The sequence below is a fragment of the Notechis scutatus genome, chromosome 4 (assembly GCF_049901735.1).
Source record: "Notechis scutatus isolate UNSWTSFEM ecotype Mainland chromosome 4, rNotScu1.2, whole genome shotgun sequence".
Lineage (NCBI taxonomy): Eukaryota > Metazoa > Chordata > Lepidosauria > Squamata > Elapidae > Notechis > Notechis scutatus.
This window is the reverse complement of record NC_142012.1, coordinates 6316008-6332583: the sequence shown is the minus strand read 5'-3', so window position 1 is coordinate 6332583 and position 16576 is coordinate 6316008. Positions and strand designations below refer to the sequence as shown.

At 42.2% G+C, this 16576-nt stretch overlaps 1 protein-coding gene across 2 annotated transcripts in view; it reads right to left on the bottom strand.

Moving 5' to 3' along the window:
- ZNF638 (zinc finger protein 638) overlaps window positions 1–15418 on the bottom strand; it is a 51877-nt gene extending 36459 nt beyond the window's left edge. For both annotated transcript variants that reach the window (XM_026689927.2, XM_026689928.2), the window contains exons 1-5: window positions 15172–15418; window positions 8480–10046; window positions 5752–5813; window positions 4996–5037; window positions 3313–3596 (exon numbers count right to left, since the gene is read on the bottom strand). In XM_026689927.2, coding sequence (XP_026545712.2) covers window positions 3313–3596; window positions 4996–5037; window positions 5752–5813; window positions 8480–10042 — 1951 coding nt within the window. In that variant the 5' untranslated portion in view covers window positions 10043–10046; window positions 15172–15418. The remainder of the gene's footprint in view (window positions 1–3312; window positions 3597–4995; window positions 5038–5751; window positions 5814–8479; window positions 10047–15171) is intronic.
- Window positions 15419–16576: the final 1158 nt, after the last annotated feature.

The following is a 16576-nucleotide window of genomic DNA, read 5'->3' as shown; positions in this document are numbered from 1 at the left end:
TCATATCCTGCATTGCCTTTAAATTTAGTCTAGGTTTTTTCCCTTGCCAGATAAATTTTACAGTTATTTTATTAAGTTCTTCAAAAAAAAATTTGTGTACTTTGATTGGGATCGTCTGAAATATATATAGGAATTTTGGAAGAATATTCATTTTAATAGCAGCAATCCTGTCTAATAATGAAAGTTGCAGCTTACTCCATGTTTCTAAATCCTTCTTTACCTGTTGCATTAATTTATCATAATTATTTTCCTTAAGTGTCTTACAATGTGCTGTCAACCATATTCCTAAGTATTTAACTTTCTTTATCACTTGTATTCCCATAACTTCTAGTTCTATTTTCTGTTTTTCTGTTAAATATTTAGTCATTAATTTTGTTTTCTTCCTATTAATTTTAAGTCCTGCTACTGCTCCAAATTGTTCTAATTCATTCATCAATTTTTGTCCTCTTTCTATTGGTTCCTCAATGAAAAAAATCATATCATCCGCCAACTTATATTCTTCTTTCTTAACCTTTAATCCTTTTAAGACATAAAAGGATTAAAGGTTAAGAAAGAAGAATATAATATTAGAATATGTCTAATTCGCATTAGTAATGTTTCTAATGATAATATGAAGAGCAGGGGTGAGAGTGGGCAGCCCTGTCTGACTCCTTTTTCTATTTTTATTGGGCGGGTATATTCCCTGTTTATTATAATATTAGCCTGTTGTGTATCATAAATGGTTGTTATATTTTCAAATTTGGTGCCTAAATTCATATTATAAATTTTTTGGATTAAAAATTGCCAATTTAAATTATCGAAGGCCTTCTCTGCATCTAAAAACATAAGTGCAATTTGTTTTTCGGGTTGAGCTTCATAAAATTCTAAGACATCTAGTACTATTCTTAAGTTGTTCCTGATTTGTCTGGTCGGGAGAAATCCATTTTGATCTTCATATATATGCTCATTTAACATTATTTTTAGTCTACTTGCTATAATAGAAGTGAATATTTTGTAATCAGTATTTAACAGTGAAATCGGCCTATAATTATATATATATATATATATCGGGGATCCGAATCCTCCTTCGGGATCAGCAAAATCAATGCCCCCCTCCATGAGTCCAGCATCCTGGCTACCAATAAGACGTCATTAAAAACTTCCACCATAAGAGGTCCTATTTGTTCTGCTATTGCCCATCTGGTCCCGGGGATTTATTGTTTTTCTGGTTTTCTATTGCTGATTTCAATTCAAACCAATTAATTTCAATTCAAACCAAGTAATGTCTTTGTTTAATAATTTTTCCATTTCTTCCCCAATTGCTTTATCCTTCACTTCATCTAAATAGTTTCTTATTCTATCTTCGTTAACTTCTTCCTTTTCATATAACTCTTCAAAATACTTATGGGCAATTTCTTTTTTCTGTTCTATCTCCTGTTGCATATCCCCCTTTACATCTGGTATATCAATCTCTTTTCTTTCCTTTTTTTTAGTCTATATGATAGCCATCTCCCTGGCTTATTAGCATGCTCAAAATAAGTTTGTCTAGTTGTATTCAAATTTATAATCATTCTCTCTTGTTCAATTAAATTCAATTTATGTTTAGTTATTATTATTATCTGATTTTGCAATTTTGAATCCTTTGGGGTACTCTGTAATTGAGTTTCTAATTCCTTAATTTGTTGTTGTAATTTGTTTTGCTGGGCGTATTTTTCCTTATTCCTCTTGGCGTTATAAGAGATTGTTATAACTCTTATTACTGCCTTCATTGTATCCCAAATGTTTTGTATCGTAGTTGCTCCATTATTATTTTTCTTTAAGAAATAATTTAATTCCTCCTTGAGTTTGTTGGTGTATTCTTTTTCTCTTATTAACTTAGTATTTAACGTCCATCTTTTCTTGGGTTTTTCCCTACCCTTCCATATTATCTGAATTGGATTGTGATCTGCCCATTCATTAGGTAAAATTTCAATCCCTTTTATCTCATTTGCTATTTCCCCATTCATCCATGCCATATCAATTCGTGTCTGTATTTGATGAGGATTTGAATAGAATGTAAATTGTTTTTTCTCAGGATGTAATCTTCTCCATATATCAATCAAATTTAACTCCTTCATCATTTCCATACATATCTTGGGAAGCTCTCTTTTCCCCCCTTTGTTCTTCCCCCCATTACTGTGGTCTTTTTGATAATCAGCAATAGAATTAAAGTCTCCTATGATACAAATATTTCTTTTTTCCAATCCTACTCTTTTTCCATAAAGATGCTTAAAAAACTCTTTTTGATCTCCGTTCGGGGCGTAGATTACCACTAAGAGATGATCTTCAAGAGAAGCTCTGCCTACCGCTTATGGAGGGAGAGTATTTGTAACTCAGGGATGAAACGAGGGGTCCTTGGTGCTCTCTCAGCACCATTGTTTTCTTGCAGACATTTCATGACCCAACCAGGGAACGTCATCAGTGCCACTGATGAATGGTGAAGCTACCGATGATGAACGCACTGATGATGTGCCCTGGTTGGGTCATGAAACATCCTCAAGGAACAACCAAACTCAAGAGAGCACCAAAAACCCCACATACAGCTTATTGCAGTAAGCCAACAAAGAGTTGTATAAGGCAAAAGTTAACTCCATTTCCTCCTTGGCCCCCTACCCGAATTGTTGAGTAAATTTTGAGGAATTCCAAGGTGTTGTGTGTGTCTACTTCCACTTAGTGTCATGGTTCCGAATAATGATCCCAATCAAGTCAGAACTCTTGAGACTGGAACTCTTCTCAAATATTCTCTTTATTGGGCACACCATATCGGGCACGGTCAAATGTGAAGCCAACTCTAAATATTTCCCGTGGTTCAGTATAATTAAAGAAGTAAATGATTTCCTTCCCCCCAAGTGTCATTGCCCAACTGGGTAACGGGCACGCTCTTCAGGCACTCTCCTCCTTTCTTGCTCAGCACTTGAGATGACCTTGGCTCTATCAGCCTCTGCCTGTGTTGTGTCTAGCACATTGTAGAATAGCATTCCAAACCTCCTATCCTCCCCCCATATCTGTGTGGCAACTGAGAAAGGGGGAAAAATGCCTCAGCCAGAGTTGTTTTGAAAGTTGACATCCTCTTTTAGTATGTAAAGTGGGGCTTTTTAAAAAATGAATGCTCTAAATTTGCAATGAAAATGACTGCATGAGGCCAGCATGCAATTAAAGACCATTTTCCCACTCTAACAAGTGTACCTAAATACTTTCTCTCTTAAGATGAGCGCTGCCTTTAGTCCAATTTAACATGAGATACATTTGGCTGTTTGTAGGCAAGCAAGCATCTAGTATAAACAACCACCTTACCTGGAGATCGGATATATCGTCTGGAGCCCCTCTCTCTGCTAGAAAACCTTCGAAACGAAGAAATGGGGTTATAAGGTCGCCATGGAGACCTTGACCTGTGTCTGAAATTAGGCAGTGGCCGTGGACTTCGACTTCTTTGCCTGATTGATCTGTGCCTGGGACTCCTGGATCGGGAGCGAGTTCGACGTCTGGCATGCCCAGAACTGGAGCGCCTCGAACGCCTGGGGCTAATGCTGGCAGAACGCCGCCTGGGTGTGCCACTTTCATTTCTGTCGACTTCACGTCTATGGACAAAGAATTATATATTGGCTGGTGGCTTTGATTTAATGTGAAACTTCCCTAATTACAGGGAGTCCTCATTTAACACCTATTCCTTCAAGGACCACTTGAAATTATGACGTGCTGAATAACAAAACAGAGGTACCTTGGAGGTCTTCTAGTCCAACCCCCTGCCTAGGCAGGAAACCCTACACCACTTCAGACAAATGGTTGTTCAATCTCTTCTTAAAATCTTCCAGTGATGGAGCCCTCACAACTTTTGGAGGCAAGCTGTTCCACTGGTTAATTGTTCTCACTGTTAGGAAATTCCTCTTTAGTTCTAGGTTGCTTCTCTCCTTGATTAATTTCCATCCACTGCTTCTTGTCCTGCCTTTAGCTGCTTTGAAGAATAGGTTGAAACCCCCCCTCCCTTTCTATCTAGCAACCCCTCAAATATTGGAAGTCTGCTATCATGTTGCCCCAATTCTTTTCTTTAGACTAGCCAAAGCCAAAACCTGCAGCTAATCCTTCTTTTCACTAGACTAGGCAAACCCAATTCCTGCAAGTCTATGGAGTTTCTCAGTCATCCAGGTCATGGTTGTCCCAAAGGTGCTTTTTTCAAGAGGCAAATGAAAAAGAAAAACCAGAAAGTCTAGTTGTAAAAAAGCACCTTTGGGCCAATTCCTGCAACCATTCTTCGTATGCTTTACCCTCCATTTCCCTAATCAAGGACCTTATGATCAACAGCTCAGCATTCTGCCCATGGTGTTTATGTGAACAAGGTCCCCCCCACACACACACACACCCTACATTTACAACCAACTTTTAATTACCCACCTATCCCTGCCACCAGCTGCCCCCATCACCCAGCCTCACCCACCACACAGCCAGATGTGCTGCATATCACTGTTGTACCACCTGGGTCTGCTTTGTGCTGCCTACTTTTGTCCCTGTGTGCCACACCAAGGCTTCTCTCACACCCCAGCCAACTGGTCTTGATCCTGCAAACCAGGAGCTCCATTTTTCAAGGTAAGTCTGGGGGTGGGTGGGGAGAGACCCTAGTTGTGCCCTCAGGAAAGCCACTTCCTAGCCAGCAAAATGAGGTCCTCTCTGGCAGGCAGAGGCTCTGCCTGGAGCACAGAGGCCCTTGCCGGGGCACAAAAGAGGACCTGGTAGCACCAATTGGGAAAGGAAGTGCACTTTTGCAACCTTTTCCGGTAACAACATATTGCCATGCAACCATTATGATTTTTTAAATCATTCTTTTCATTAATATGCCATTAATTCACTCAAATGTCTTTGGAAATAAGCAATAGGCCTCGAGTTGCCTATGAATGAGTAGACGGCAAATATAGATTTTCCAAACAAACAGATAAACAAACAAACAAACACCATCACATCCTAAGAAAACATCATGTAAGTTACCTTTTTTGTGATGAATGGGATTCTGGATTCCAGTCAGGATATCTATTTCAAAAATAAAACCATTAATACAAGAATCCTGGAAGCTTTTATATTCTTTTCAAAATGTATTACCTTGAACCCAGTTGGCCCCTTCAAGTACTGTCCCTGTTTTCACTGTCTGCCTAGCTGTGTTTCCTGCAACGTTCTCACTGCATGCATGCTGAGCTTCAGAAAGCTGCAACCACTGTGCCCAGATCCTATACAACTGTTCAATGTTAGGTTGAGAATGTAAACTCATTCCTTCCTACTGGTCCCGCAGTTACAGGTCAGTATTCTGGCAAAACCCACAGATCCACATTTTGCAAGGCTTGATTTAAACTTCACAATAGTTTTCTACCTACATAAGCATCTGGCCTGTCCATGAACCCCTGCCTGATTTACATGTTGGCTCCACTCATGTGAAAAGGATCCTATTTTGATTTCTTCCAACTTCCTATGACCATGAATTATCCCAGGCCTTGTAGGGGGATCTTCCTTGCTTGGTCTCATAATGTCCCATTAATCGCATGCCCAAAGAATGGAACAAACCTTTTCAGAGGGATCATACTGCAAATGTTCCAGTGGATTTCATTTAAAAATAGACAGGAGCAATGATGTAAAAGTTTCACTGCATAAATTATGGTTTGCTTAATTCAAGTATTAATTGAAATGTTCATGTTAAAAAAGATGGGGACCCACAGCACCCACAATTTAGAGAAATCAAATAAAAACTCTTACTGTTGGCGTAACTGGCGGCAGCTTTCAAGGTGTGTGGAAGAATTCTGATGCAGAAGCCAATCCTATAGAGAACAAGCAGCCAGGAGTCAAGATTAAACTATGGACTGGGAAGATCACCAATTAATAACTTTACACCCCGCCTTTGTTCCAAGAAGGTAAAATGGATAGATCTGTTCATGCCCCTCCCCCAATTACCGCCTCTGACTCATGCTGAGTTTCTTCAAAATTCAGGAATTCTCTCAATTCTTCTGAGAAGGTGGGAAGGCAAAGATACCCATGTTGGAAAACCCATTCTATCAGCCTGTGCATTCCCTGTTGATTTCAGCCTGCCATCACAGCTCACAGCTCAGCCATATGCTGCACAGGAAAGAGCCGTGGTGGTCTGACAAATACTTAACCTGCAATTTTATGCAGGCTCAAAAGAAATCAATGTATTAATAGAAACACTGCAACTGCCAGAGAGAGAGAGGAGGGGGCAGAGGGAGGGAAAACAGGCACTGCTATCCTCAGGATGCATTCGGATCCTCTGGACAGGAGCAGCAATGCCTGGGGCTTCATGGCTGGAACAGAACTACAAGAAGAGTGGAAAGGTGGGGAAAATGTGGCATTTTGAACACATTGATGATGTGTGTCTTTTGGGCTACTAGGAGCACCCTACCTTGATCTGTGGAGCCCCAGGAAACATTAGTTTCCATGTTCCATCATTACTATTATCAGTTATTGTCAATTTATCCAAATCACAGCTCCAGACAAAGTCCTCCTTTCTGACTTCCCCAGAATTATGACATTCCCTTTCTGGGATCTCACGAGACATCCCATTTCAAGTGGCTTTTCCTACCCAAATGGCATTTATTATGAGCATTTCTTTAAAAAAAAACCAACCCTCAAAAACATGCTTCACGGGCACCTCTTTTAAATAAATGAGACATATGCCCTCTTAAAATAAGCAGCAACTTATACCTGAATATAGGAGAGCCAAAATAAAACCAGTAAATTTATATTGCCATTTTGCTTGGCACAGAGACCAAACAAAACATGTAGGAAGGAACTCAGGATCCATTAGCTGTGTTTAAGATCAAAACAAGAACAAGCCACTTTCACACACAAAGCTGACCTATCCCAGCTCAATGAGCTCCAAGGAAACCTACATTAGATCTGCACCTGTTTATTCCCAAATATTTTGAAAGCTTTGTACTTTTGGATTAGCAATGGGATCTGTCTTGTAAAATCGATGCTTGTGGAAGAACTGAGCACTAATACTGAACCTCGCTGACAAATGTAAACACCTTATTAAGCCACTGAATCCGGTCAATTTACTTCAGATTATCTGAGCCCAGGCCAACACTATAAAATACACTGTAGTTCAATCCTACAGTTGGGACTTGAATATTTGATAACGTTTAACATTTTAGAGTGCATCTGGCACTCTGACTGATGTAAACAACCATCCTAGGCTGTGAGCACTTTATATGCCTGCATGTATGTACAAATTAAAGACAAAATAAATACTAGTGACTTTGTCTATTAAAGCTATTTTAAGAATTAAGAGGCTGAAAACACAAATTTTGAAAGAAAAACTAGAACTAAGCTTGGATTTGTCACTATTTTGTCTAAAGAACATTATTATGTTCTATTTTGTTGTGGTCATGTGCCAAAAATACATTCTAAAAACATCTGCAATGATGCTCTTTAGTTCCTGTTTTATCCACCCCTTGAACTGTCAAGCAATGAAAAATATTGAGCCTTAATAGTGCTTTTGGAAAAAAAAATGCTGCTATACTGGATGGAGATACCAGACTTACTGTTATGTATTAAGATGTATGGCTAAATGTTAAAAACCTTAACCCTCAACTGCCATTTTCCTAAGCTGCAGAGGTCCATGTGTCTCAACCTTCCCTTGGGCTGCCGCCTTCTACATATCCTCCAGCTATTTTGTTCTTTTTCAGTGGCATGTGATTTCCAGAACCCTACACAGTATTTGGTATATGCACCTACCGCAGATTTTCATACGGGGATTGTTGAGCACATTGAAAATAACTTGCTTAACAGAAAACCAACACAGTAAGCAAACAAACATAGGAAGATAACATTTATGTACACATTGTGATCAGTGAGTGTCTCAGTGCTATGCTAAAAAGTCTCCGAGATTGGTCCAGAACATTTTAGAGGCATATGCAAAACTACTGAAATCAGAGAATGGACAGCTCAAGACCCACCAAATCTGAAGAGATTCCAGGTGTGACCCAAGATGCTCTCGATTTAACCTGGAGTAAAACTTCAAATTCCTAAAACAAGTTAGCTCTAAATCATCATTCTCCAGACTTCAGATAATCTAAAATGTGTAGGAATTTCAGCTGCCATCCTCTCCAATCAACATCTCCAAGTTTAAATAGAAGTCTAGGCATCAACCTGGGAAGTAATATTTTGTATTTAAACCTTGTATGGCTTAAAAGGGTGAAGGAGTGTTATGAATAAAACAGAAAAGAAAGCATGCAATCCAATACTGTTTGGACAATGGTAGTTAAATGTCTAACTATTGCTGCGCTCTTCTTTAGAAACAGACAGTAATTGAAAGACATTTGAATCAGATACTCGTCCTAAATTCCGGACATTTTAAAAGAATAAAACGCATAGTATAAATATCCATAAACTTGACCTCCAACAGAGAGAGAATATGTTCTGTGTAAATTATGTAATCCGATGTGGGGGGAGGGGAGATTTGACTCACCTTCAAATGTCTACATTCTACATTACAGAGAGAACACATATGTGGAAATATTCTCGGAGACGCAGCATAATAATCATTCATCATTGAGGGAGTCGGCAGCCTCTTCATTTTCTGGGCATCCATCTTGGAAAAAACTGGGAGCCAAGAGGCCTTCACGACCCCAAATGGAGACTTTATAGGCCCTTCAATCTCTTTCCGGAAAGGTTTTGCGGCAGGACCTGGTTCAGGGGGAGCACTAGGGCTCGGTCTGGATTCCTCATGAATCCTCTCACGCCGGTTCATACCCCCAAGCATTTCAGGTGCAAAAGGAGGAGGGGGCCCCTGGTTCATGGGTGACATCATGGGCCGAGCTACAGACGGGGGAGGCAAAGCTTGCCGAACAGGTGGGATCGCAGGCCGAGGTAGGGGTGGTGCCACAGGTGGCATGATGGGCTGGACTGCCGGAGCTACCCCAGTTCCTGTGGAAGGGGCACCCAATCCAGGCATCTTGTTAGGCGTGTCCATGGGGAAAAAAGACGGGGTGTTTGATGTGCTTCTTTGGAATCCCATCTGCCGGATTAATTCCTCAACGGCATTCATCTGTTTGCTGGTTATTCTGACTGGTGGGACCTGCTGGGTCTGGAATCCTTTCAGGGTGTCTTTAGGGGGCCCCTCCGAACCGTACACCTTCACCTCCAGGGGACCTTCATCGTATCTGTATTTGCTCTCGTGCCCGTAATCAATTACTTTGCCCTTGACCATGGAGCCGTGGCCATCATCGCTGCGGAAGTTCTCCTTTTCACTGCTCTGCAGAGGCAAGCTTGGCACCTGATGACCCATTTTCCTCATACGGATGTCCCTTAAAATCAAAGGCATGTTTTCAGGGGTCAGCTGATCATCTGGATAACGACTAAGTTCTTCCAGGTCTTCGTTGGACAATCCAAAGCTTGCCAAGATACTTGAGACGCTCTCATTGGTATAGCGGCTTTGAACAGGTGGGGGATAGTCTGCCATCCTTCCTGGGATGGGCTGATTCTGGCTATTATTTCCAGGGGGAAACGGATTGTCCCAATGAGAACCACATCCTTCCATCTTCTGCTGCTGCTGCTGCTGCTGCTGCTGCTGTTGCTGTTGCTCCATATTCATTCTCTCTGCCGCTTGTCTTGGGTCCATTCTGCGCGGAGGCACCTGAACGTTTGGCCTTGGAAATCCTGCCCTCATTTCTGATCCCATGAACCTTTGGGGCATTCCATCAGAATTAGGTGGGAACTGCCTCTGATGACCACCTGGTCCAGGTCCCGGCCTCTGAAAAGGCCCACGCGGGATTGGATCAGGCATGCTAGGTCCCCTTGGCCTTGGCGGCATGTTTCCTCTAGGGTTAAACATGGCTAGTTTCAGGAATGCCTCATTTAACAAAGGAGAGGAGGCTATAGAATAGTTGGAAGCAACCGAGTTCAACTGATGAAGAGCCAACTGGGTCTTAATCTGAGCCAACTGTAAAGGAGGCAGGCCCAACAGAAAGGGGCTGACAATGCCAAGGTTCAGAGAATTCACAAGAGGTGCAACATTTTCCAAGAACACCATAAAGCTGAAAGTTAAAACACACAAAAGTTAATTACATTTATTTTTAATCTACTTTTTAAAGCAGTTTTTACTGCTTTTGAGCATATTGTTGGGAAACTTTGTTTCCTTTAAAAAAAATAATTATTCATTCAGCAAAGTCGTTGCTTTCAGCAATTCCTGATTTGTTCATTTTACTTCCGCGCTATGTACTTGGGTTCACACATCACAGAAACAAAATTTGTGATACACAGGGGATGAATTCACAGGACTAGCAAACCAAAACCAAACAAATCACATTGAAGCCACCCAGAGTTACTTTGGGTAATCAGATGGGAGACATATAATAAATAAAACAGCTAATACAATGTGTACAGCCTAAAAATCTTCATATTCAATTCAACTGAACAACAGGTTTCAAATGTTGCAACTTTGATTACTTTATTATATTCTTTCTGAATATAGAGAACATTGTATTTACAATGTCATTAGAAAAAAAAAAATCATAATACAAAAGTGTGCATATAATTGAACCTTCAATCCCTCTGCATTTACTGGAAAATTATACATACAGAATTCAGTACACATGCACTAAACAACACATAGCATCAACTGTATCTCCAATGTGGTAGCAGTGATATTCAAGCAACACTAAACACAGAACTATCGTTCAATCATGTTATTAATTACCTGGTGGACATTCTAAAAAATGAAATATTTCACAAGAGTTACTTTCCTTTCATCATACTGTGTTTTGTACTGAACTGGGGAAATACAGCAATATATTGAAAGTGGACACAGCAAGGAAGGAAAGCAAAGGGTATGTTTTCATTTATGTGCCTTCTATTCTGGCATGCTTTGCTCCGCAGCAACCACAGTGGCCAACGTTTTCCATGATGGCTCAGCAGTATCAGGGAGATTTTCCCCCCTTCATTCTGAAATGCTATAAAAAAAAAAAGCAGCATACTGGGGGAGCAGTTTCCTTTTGTTCACTGGTTTCTGGACTCTCTGATTAGGCCTGAACAGTGGTTGCTACGCTTCCACCTGAAGGTCATAGGACAGCAGGCAAACTGAATACACCAGCTTAGCCAGAGTTATACTGGTGGGCAAGGACTCACAAGTAACCCTGGTTCTGGTGAACCTGAAATGGCCAAGACAGAGGCAGGCAACGTGATTCCTGCTCTTTCCGGAAAGCCACAGCTAAGGAAATCACTGCTCTTTAGAAGACTATATGCGGTACCGTTGTTCAGTCTTACTCTTCATTTATATAACTATTACAATATGATGTAATGTAATTGGGGCTTGCTCTGGGTACAAACAGGGTACTCTCTCAATTTAACAGAAGGGCAAGAGGTGCCCATGAAATTCGAATGCACATAATTGATTTAATCTGTCCTCTATATCAGTGTCCACAACTTGCATAAATTAGGTCAACTGTCTGGACTGCCAATAAAGAATATTTGTAGCTCAGGGTTGAAATGAAGGGTCCTTGGTGCTCTCTGAACTTGCTTGTTTTCTTGCAGACATTTAATTACCCTAACTAGGCAACATCATCAGTGCTAGTAAGGAATCCTGTTTGCTGTCAGTTTATATTCTGGTGACTTGTTTGTCTGTGGGGGTGAGGGTGGTCTCAGAGATTCTTTGGTTTTACTCAAAGTTCAAAGTAATTTTTTTCTGAGGCTCAGAGAATCAAGGTTTTACTGCACTTGTCAAGCAGATTATAAACCAAACATTCATTGTGTGAAACAGAGTTAGCAACTGGGCTACAACTTGAAAAAAATGGGATCACACTGAGCACAAAATCATAACATTAAAAAAAAGACTAATAAGAAAAAAATTCATCCTCTGTCCACAATCATATAGACTTGGGGAGCAGCTCCAAAGATCTGGGCTCATCCCAGCCCCATCCCTGGTCTAAATGCTCAACACTCAAAAAAAGCACAAGAAGATTTATACAGATGCATTCAGTGCTTTAAATAACCTAACTACTGCAAAACATTCAGAGCCTTAAATGTCAGCTTCTGTGTTTGACACCGATACAATTATTGCAAGATGACCGTGGTATTTTGCCCCAAAGGTATACTGGCAGCTCTATTTCGAGACTTCCATGCTGCCTTAAGAATGCAGCAAGGATGTAGAGCAGGACAAAAAGACTTGGGCTATTTGTGTCAGTCTTGGTTTATCTTTGAATCAAAAGTTGCGTTTTCCCAAGATTGCGCACCTAGTGCCAAGACCCCAACTCCTTCTAAGGGGTTGACAGTAGGGCATTTAGGCTTCTGTGAGCTCCAAACCCTCTTCTTCCCTTTCAATCCCATCACCACCCCACAAAACAGCACAGGCAGCATTTAGAGTAATCCACTCTAAATGCAATTCAGTTGCTCATAGATTTCAACTCTGGTTAACTATCAAGCTGCCTGTTTTTTTTAAAGCCACAGAGCTTCATTCAGGTCTATTTGCAAACTGTATCAGTTCTTACAAGCCAAACCAACTTTGCCCTGCCTCCACCCCCGTTTCCTTCTGCAACAGGCAGCAATGTCAGATGCTTGTGTTCAGTAAGAGTTTGTGGGATTACAACACTGCTCTGCAAAATAAAAGTTCTCAAAAATAAGAGACAAGTACAGGAACATTCACTTGTGCAAAAACATTCTGCAATTTTGATGCATTTCATAAGCAGCTCACTAAAAAGCAATAGGGAATGGGAAGAAAACATTATTGGTTATGAATCAAAATGTTCAATAGAGTGTGGTTGATACAGATCCAAAGATATTAGTTGTCTTTATACAAGTCTTTGAACAACAAATTGGAATCTGTTCTGAGATGGTTCTACAGAAACTCCATGATCAATGTTCTCCATGAGCAAGTTCTACCTAATGAGGAAAAAAAAGACTCTGATTGTGTTGCTTCTGACACCTTAACCGAGCTTTGCATTGGAAGAATTATGGAATTCTCAGAATGCTGCATCCTATTGCCACACCTCCAAATATGTCCTGGCTCACAGTTACTAGTGTACTGCTAGCTACAGAATCAGAACAAGACCTACCTGTGAAACTCAGACCACTGGTCAAATCAGGCACAAATACAATTCTTAATTCCTCAAACAGAAATGGCAAGTAGAATTATACTGGTCTCTGCACCTTCTATCAGAAGAGATCGATTAAGAAGAAACTGGACAACCATTTGTCTGAAATGATATAGGGTCTCCTGCTTGAACAGGGGGTTGGACTAGAAGACCTCCAAGGTCCCTTCCAACTTTATTCTTTGTTATTAACTGCAAACCATACCTAGTGCTTGGCAGCCACAGATTGCTTTGGATTGCTCAGTTATTTTCCTGGTATTTGCTCAAAACCACCTGCATTTTCCTCTCAGCTTACCCCTCCCCCCACCAGAAGAAAAAAAAACAACCCAGGAGCAACTTGTGACAGGAAGACAGATCCTGGGCTGACAAACTGATAGAAAGAAACCTAATGCAGTTATTGAGCCTGAAAGAGAAAAATGTACATTCATAGAATTAATTATAGGGCTGAAAGGGACCTTGAGCATCTAGTCCAACGCCCTACCCAAGGTCTTTTCTTGAAGACTTCCAGGGATGGAACAATTCTGGAAGACCTTGTATTGCTGGGTTTTTTTTTCTCAAATGTGGGTGCAAAACAAGATGGAAAAAGTGGAGAGGGTCAGGGCAGAAACCATAATGCAAAAAGGGAAATAAAAACAGTATCAGCCATAAAGCAGCTAGGGTGTTTGTGTGTGTGTATATGTGTACATGTGTATATATGTGTGTGTGTGTGTGTGTGTGTGTATATGTGTGTGTGTGTGTGTGTGAGAGAGAGAGAGAGAGAGAGAGAGAGAGAGAGAGAGAGAGAGAGAGAGAGAGAGAGAGACTGAGACTTTTTGGCTTCATGAAAGGAAAGCAGCAGAAGCAGCAGAAGTCTTTCTTTCTCTCCCCCAGAAATGAGTCTTCGTGAAACTTTTCGCACCGGCGCAGCCTCTTGGAGCAGGATGCCTTGCAGGGTCCCAAGGACTCATTTCTGGCGGAGTTCGGGGGGAGAGAAAGAGACTTCTGCTGCTTTCCTTGCATGCAGCCAAAAGCAGGGGGGGGGAGAGAGGGGGGGGAGAGAGAGGGAGAGAGAGAGAGAGAGAGAGAGAACAAACAAAAGTGTCCACCTGGGTCACTTTTAAGATCTGTGGACTTCAACTCCCAGAATTCCCCACCCAACTAACCCCAAAGAACGACATGGGTGGAGGAATCCTCCCTCCCACCCCAACCAAAATATGCCTTTTTACCCCAAACCACCCCCATTGAGGACTCTGCTGCAGCTTTCCTCTCCCCAAGACTTGTCACTGCTCAAAATCCACCCAACAGCAAATTCTGAAAGAGTTTTACACACATAACAGCGCCACAAAGCTCCTCCTCTTGCCCTGTCAGGAAACGCCCCTTCCCCCTTTTGGGATGGGGGGGAGGGAGGCGGTTCCCAAATATGAAACGGGGCAGGCTTTTTTGGGGGGGGAGGGCAAAACCCAGGACCTCCCCTCAAAAAAAAAAAAAAAAAGGAAGAAAATAAACCGTCCTCTTTTGCCAAGGCTCGTTTTGACAGGAAAACGGGCTGCAAATAAATGTAATAAATAAATGTAAAAAAATAAATGTAATTAAAGTAATAAATAAATGTAATTAAAGTAATAAATGCAAAAAACAAACGTAATAAATAATAAACGTAATAAACGTAATAAATAAATGTAATAAATGTAATAAATGTAAAAAAGAAATGTAATAAATAATAAACGTAATAAACGTAATAAATAACCCGCAATAAATTCATTTAATAAATAAATGTGATAAATGTGATAAAATAAATCGGATAAAATAAATTAAGGTTTAAAAACGGCACAGGCCACCCCGAGGAACCATGGGAGGTCTGACGGGGCCTGCAGCGCCTTGCCCCGTCTCGGGCAGCGCACCCGACGGGCACCAGGTGGGTGGGTGGGGAAGCCCCAAAACCGAGCCGGGCGGCCCCTGCCAGGGAGGCCTCCCGTCATCCTCGTCTCCCCCCCCCCCCAGCCGCCATTTTGCGGCCTTTCCGGGCCCCGCCGCCCTCCGCCCGCCCGGGATGGCCTGGGGGAGACGGGGTGGGGAGGCGGGGACCGACCGCAGCGCCCACCTCTTCTCCGCTCCTGGGCTCCCCTTTCCCCGGCCGCCCGCGGAGGCCTCGCGTCGCCCGAGTCGCGGCACCGGCCGCCTCAGAGGGAACCGCCGCCGTTACCTCAGCGCCACTAGGGCCGTCTGCGCAGGCGCGCGGCGCGTGCGGAGAAAAACGAAAGGGCCCCCGAGCGAGAGCGACGCCTCGCATGCGCTCACTTCCGCGTGCCCGGGACTTCGGGCGCGAGACGCGCAGAGCGCGTTCTGCGACTGCGCCGTCGGCTCGAATCCGTCTCAATGTGGCGCAAAGCGGAGGGAAGGTGGAGGGACGGAGGGAGGGAGCGGTGCGGGATTTTAGCGCGGGTCGTGCGGTGGAAGCACGCCTCTTCACGATGGGACGGGCAGACGTCCCCTTTGCACCCGGCAAAGGCCTGGCGGGGTCTCGCGCGCATTGAAAAGAAAGCCAATCCATGCACGGGCCCCTAATCTGCTGAATTGCAGCTGGAAATTGTGCAAAACTCCCTCCGTCTAGACTGGCCATACATACCCAGTTCCTGCAACGGTTCCTCAAGTGTTTTGACCTGGAGACTAAAACATGTCAGAAAGATTGCAGGAATTGGGTTTGGCTAGTTTAGGGAAGAGAAAGACCAGGGAAGACAGGATAGCAATCTTCCAATATCTGAGGGGCTGCCACAGAGAGGAGGAAGGAGTCAAGCTATTTTCTAAAGCACCCGAAGGCCAGACAAGGATGGAAACTGACCAAGGAGAGATTCATCCTGGAAATAAGCAGAAATTTCCTGACAGAACAATTAAATCATCGGTTGCTCTCTTTGGAAGAGATTGAGAAGACCAGACTTCTCTCTAGAACACTAAAAATCTCCACAGACTGTTCTCATCCTGGACATTCATATTTCAAACTGTTACCATCAGGGAGGCGTTATAGGTGTCATAAAATGAGGACTAATAGATTGAGAAACAGTTTCTTTTCCAAGGCAGGAACTGTCTTGAATCAAACAGTGCATTTGTGATTTAGTCCTATTATTATTATTATTATTATTATTATTATTATTATTATATCATCATCATCATCTTTAAATACTCTGTAGTGATTGTGTTGTGGTGTTTGGGGCACTGTGCTGGAGTAGCTTTCAAATTTCATTGTATTCGTGGAATGCAATGACAATAAAGGTATTTATTCTAACCACTGGAACTCCTTGCCCCTGGAAATTGTGGGTGCTCCATCTCTGGAGGCTTTTAAAGAAGAGCCACTTGTCTGGGAATGGTATTGGATTTCCTGCCAGAGCAGGGGGTTGGACTAGAACCTCCACCCAAATTCTGATCATGTGACCATGGGGCTGCTGCAACGTCGTAAGTGTGAAAAGCAGCATGTGTTCAGTGTATGATGAAAACGTGATCAAGAAAAGTAA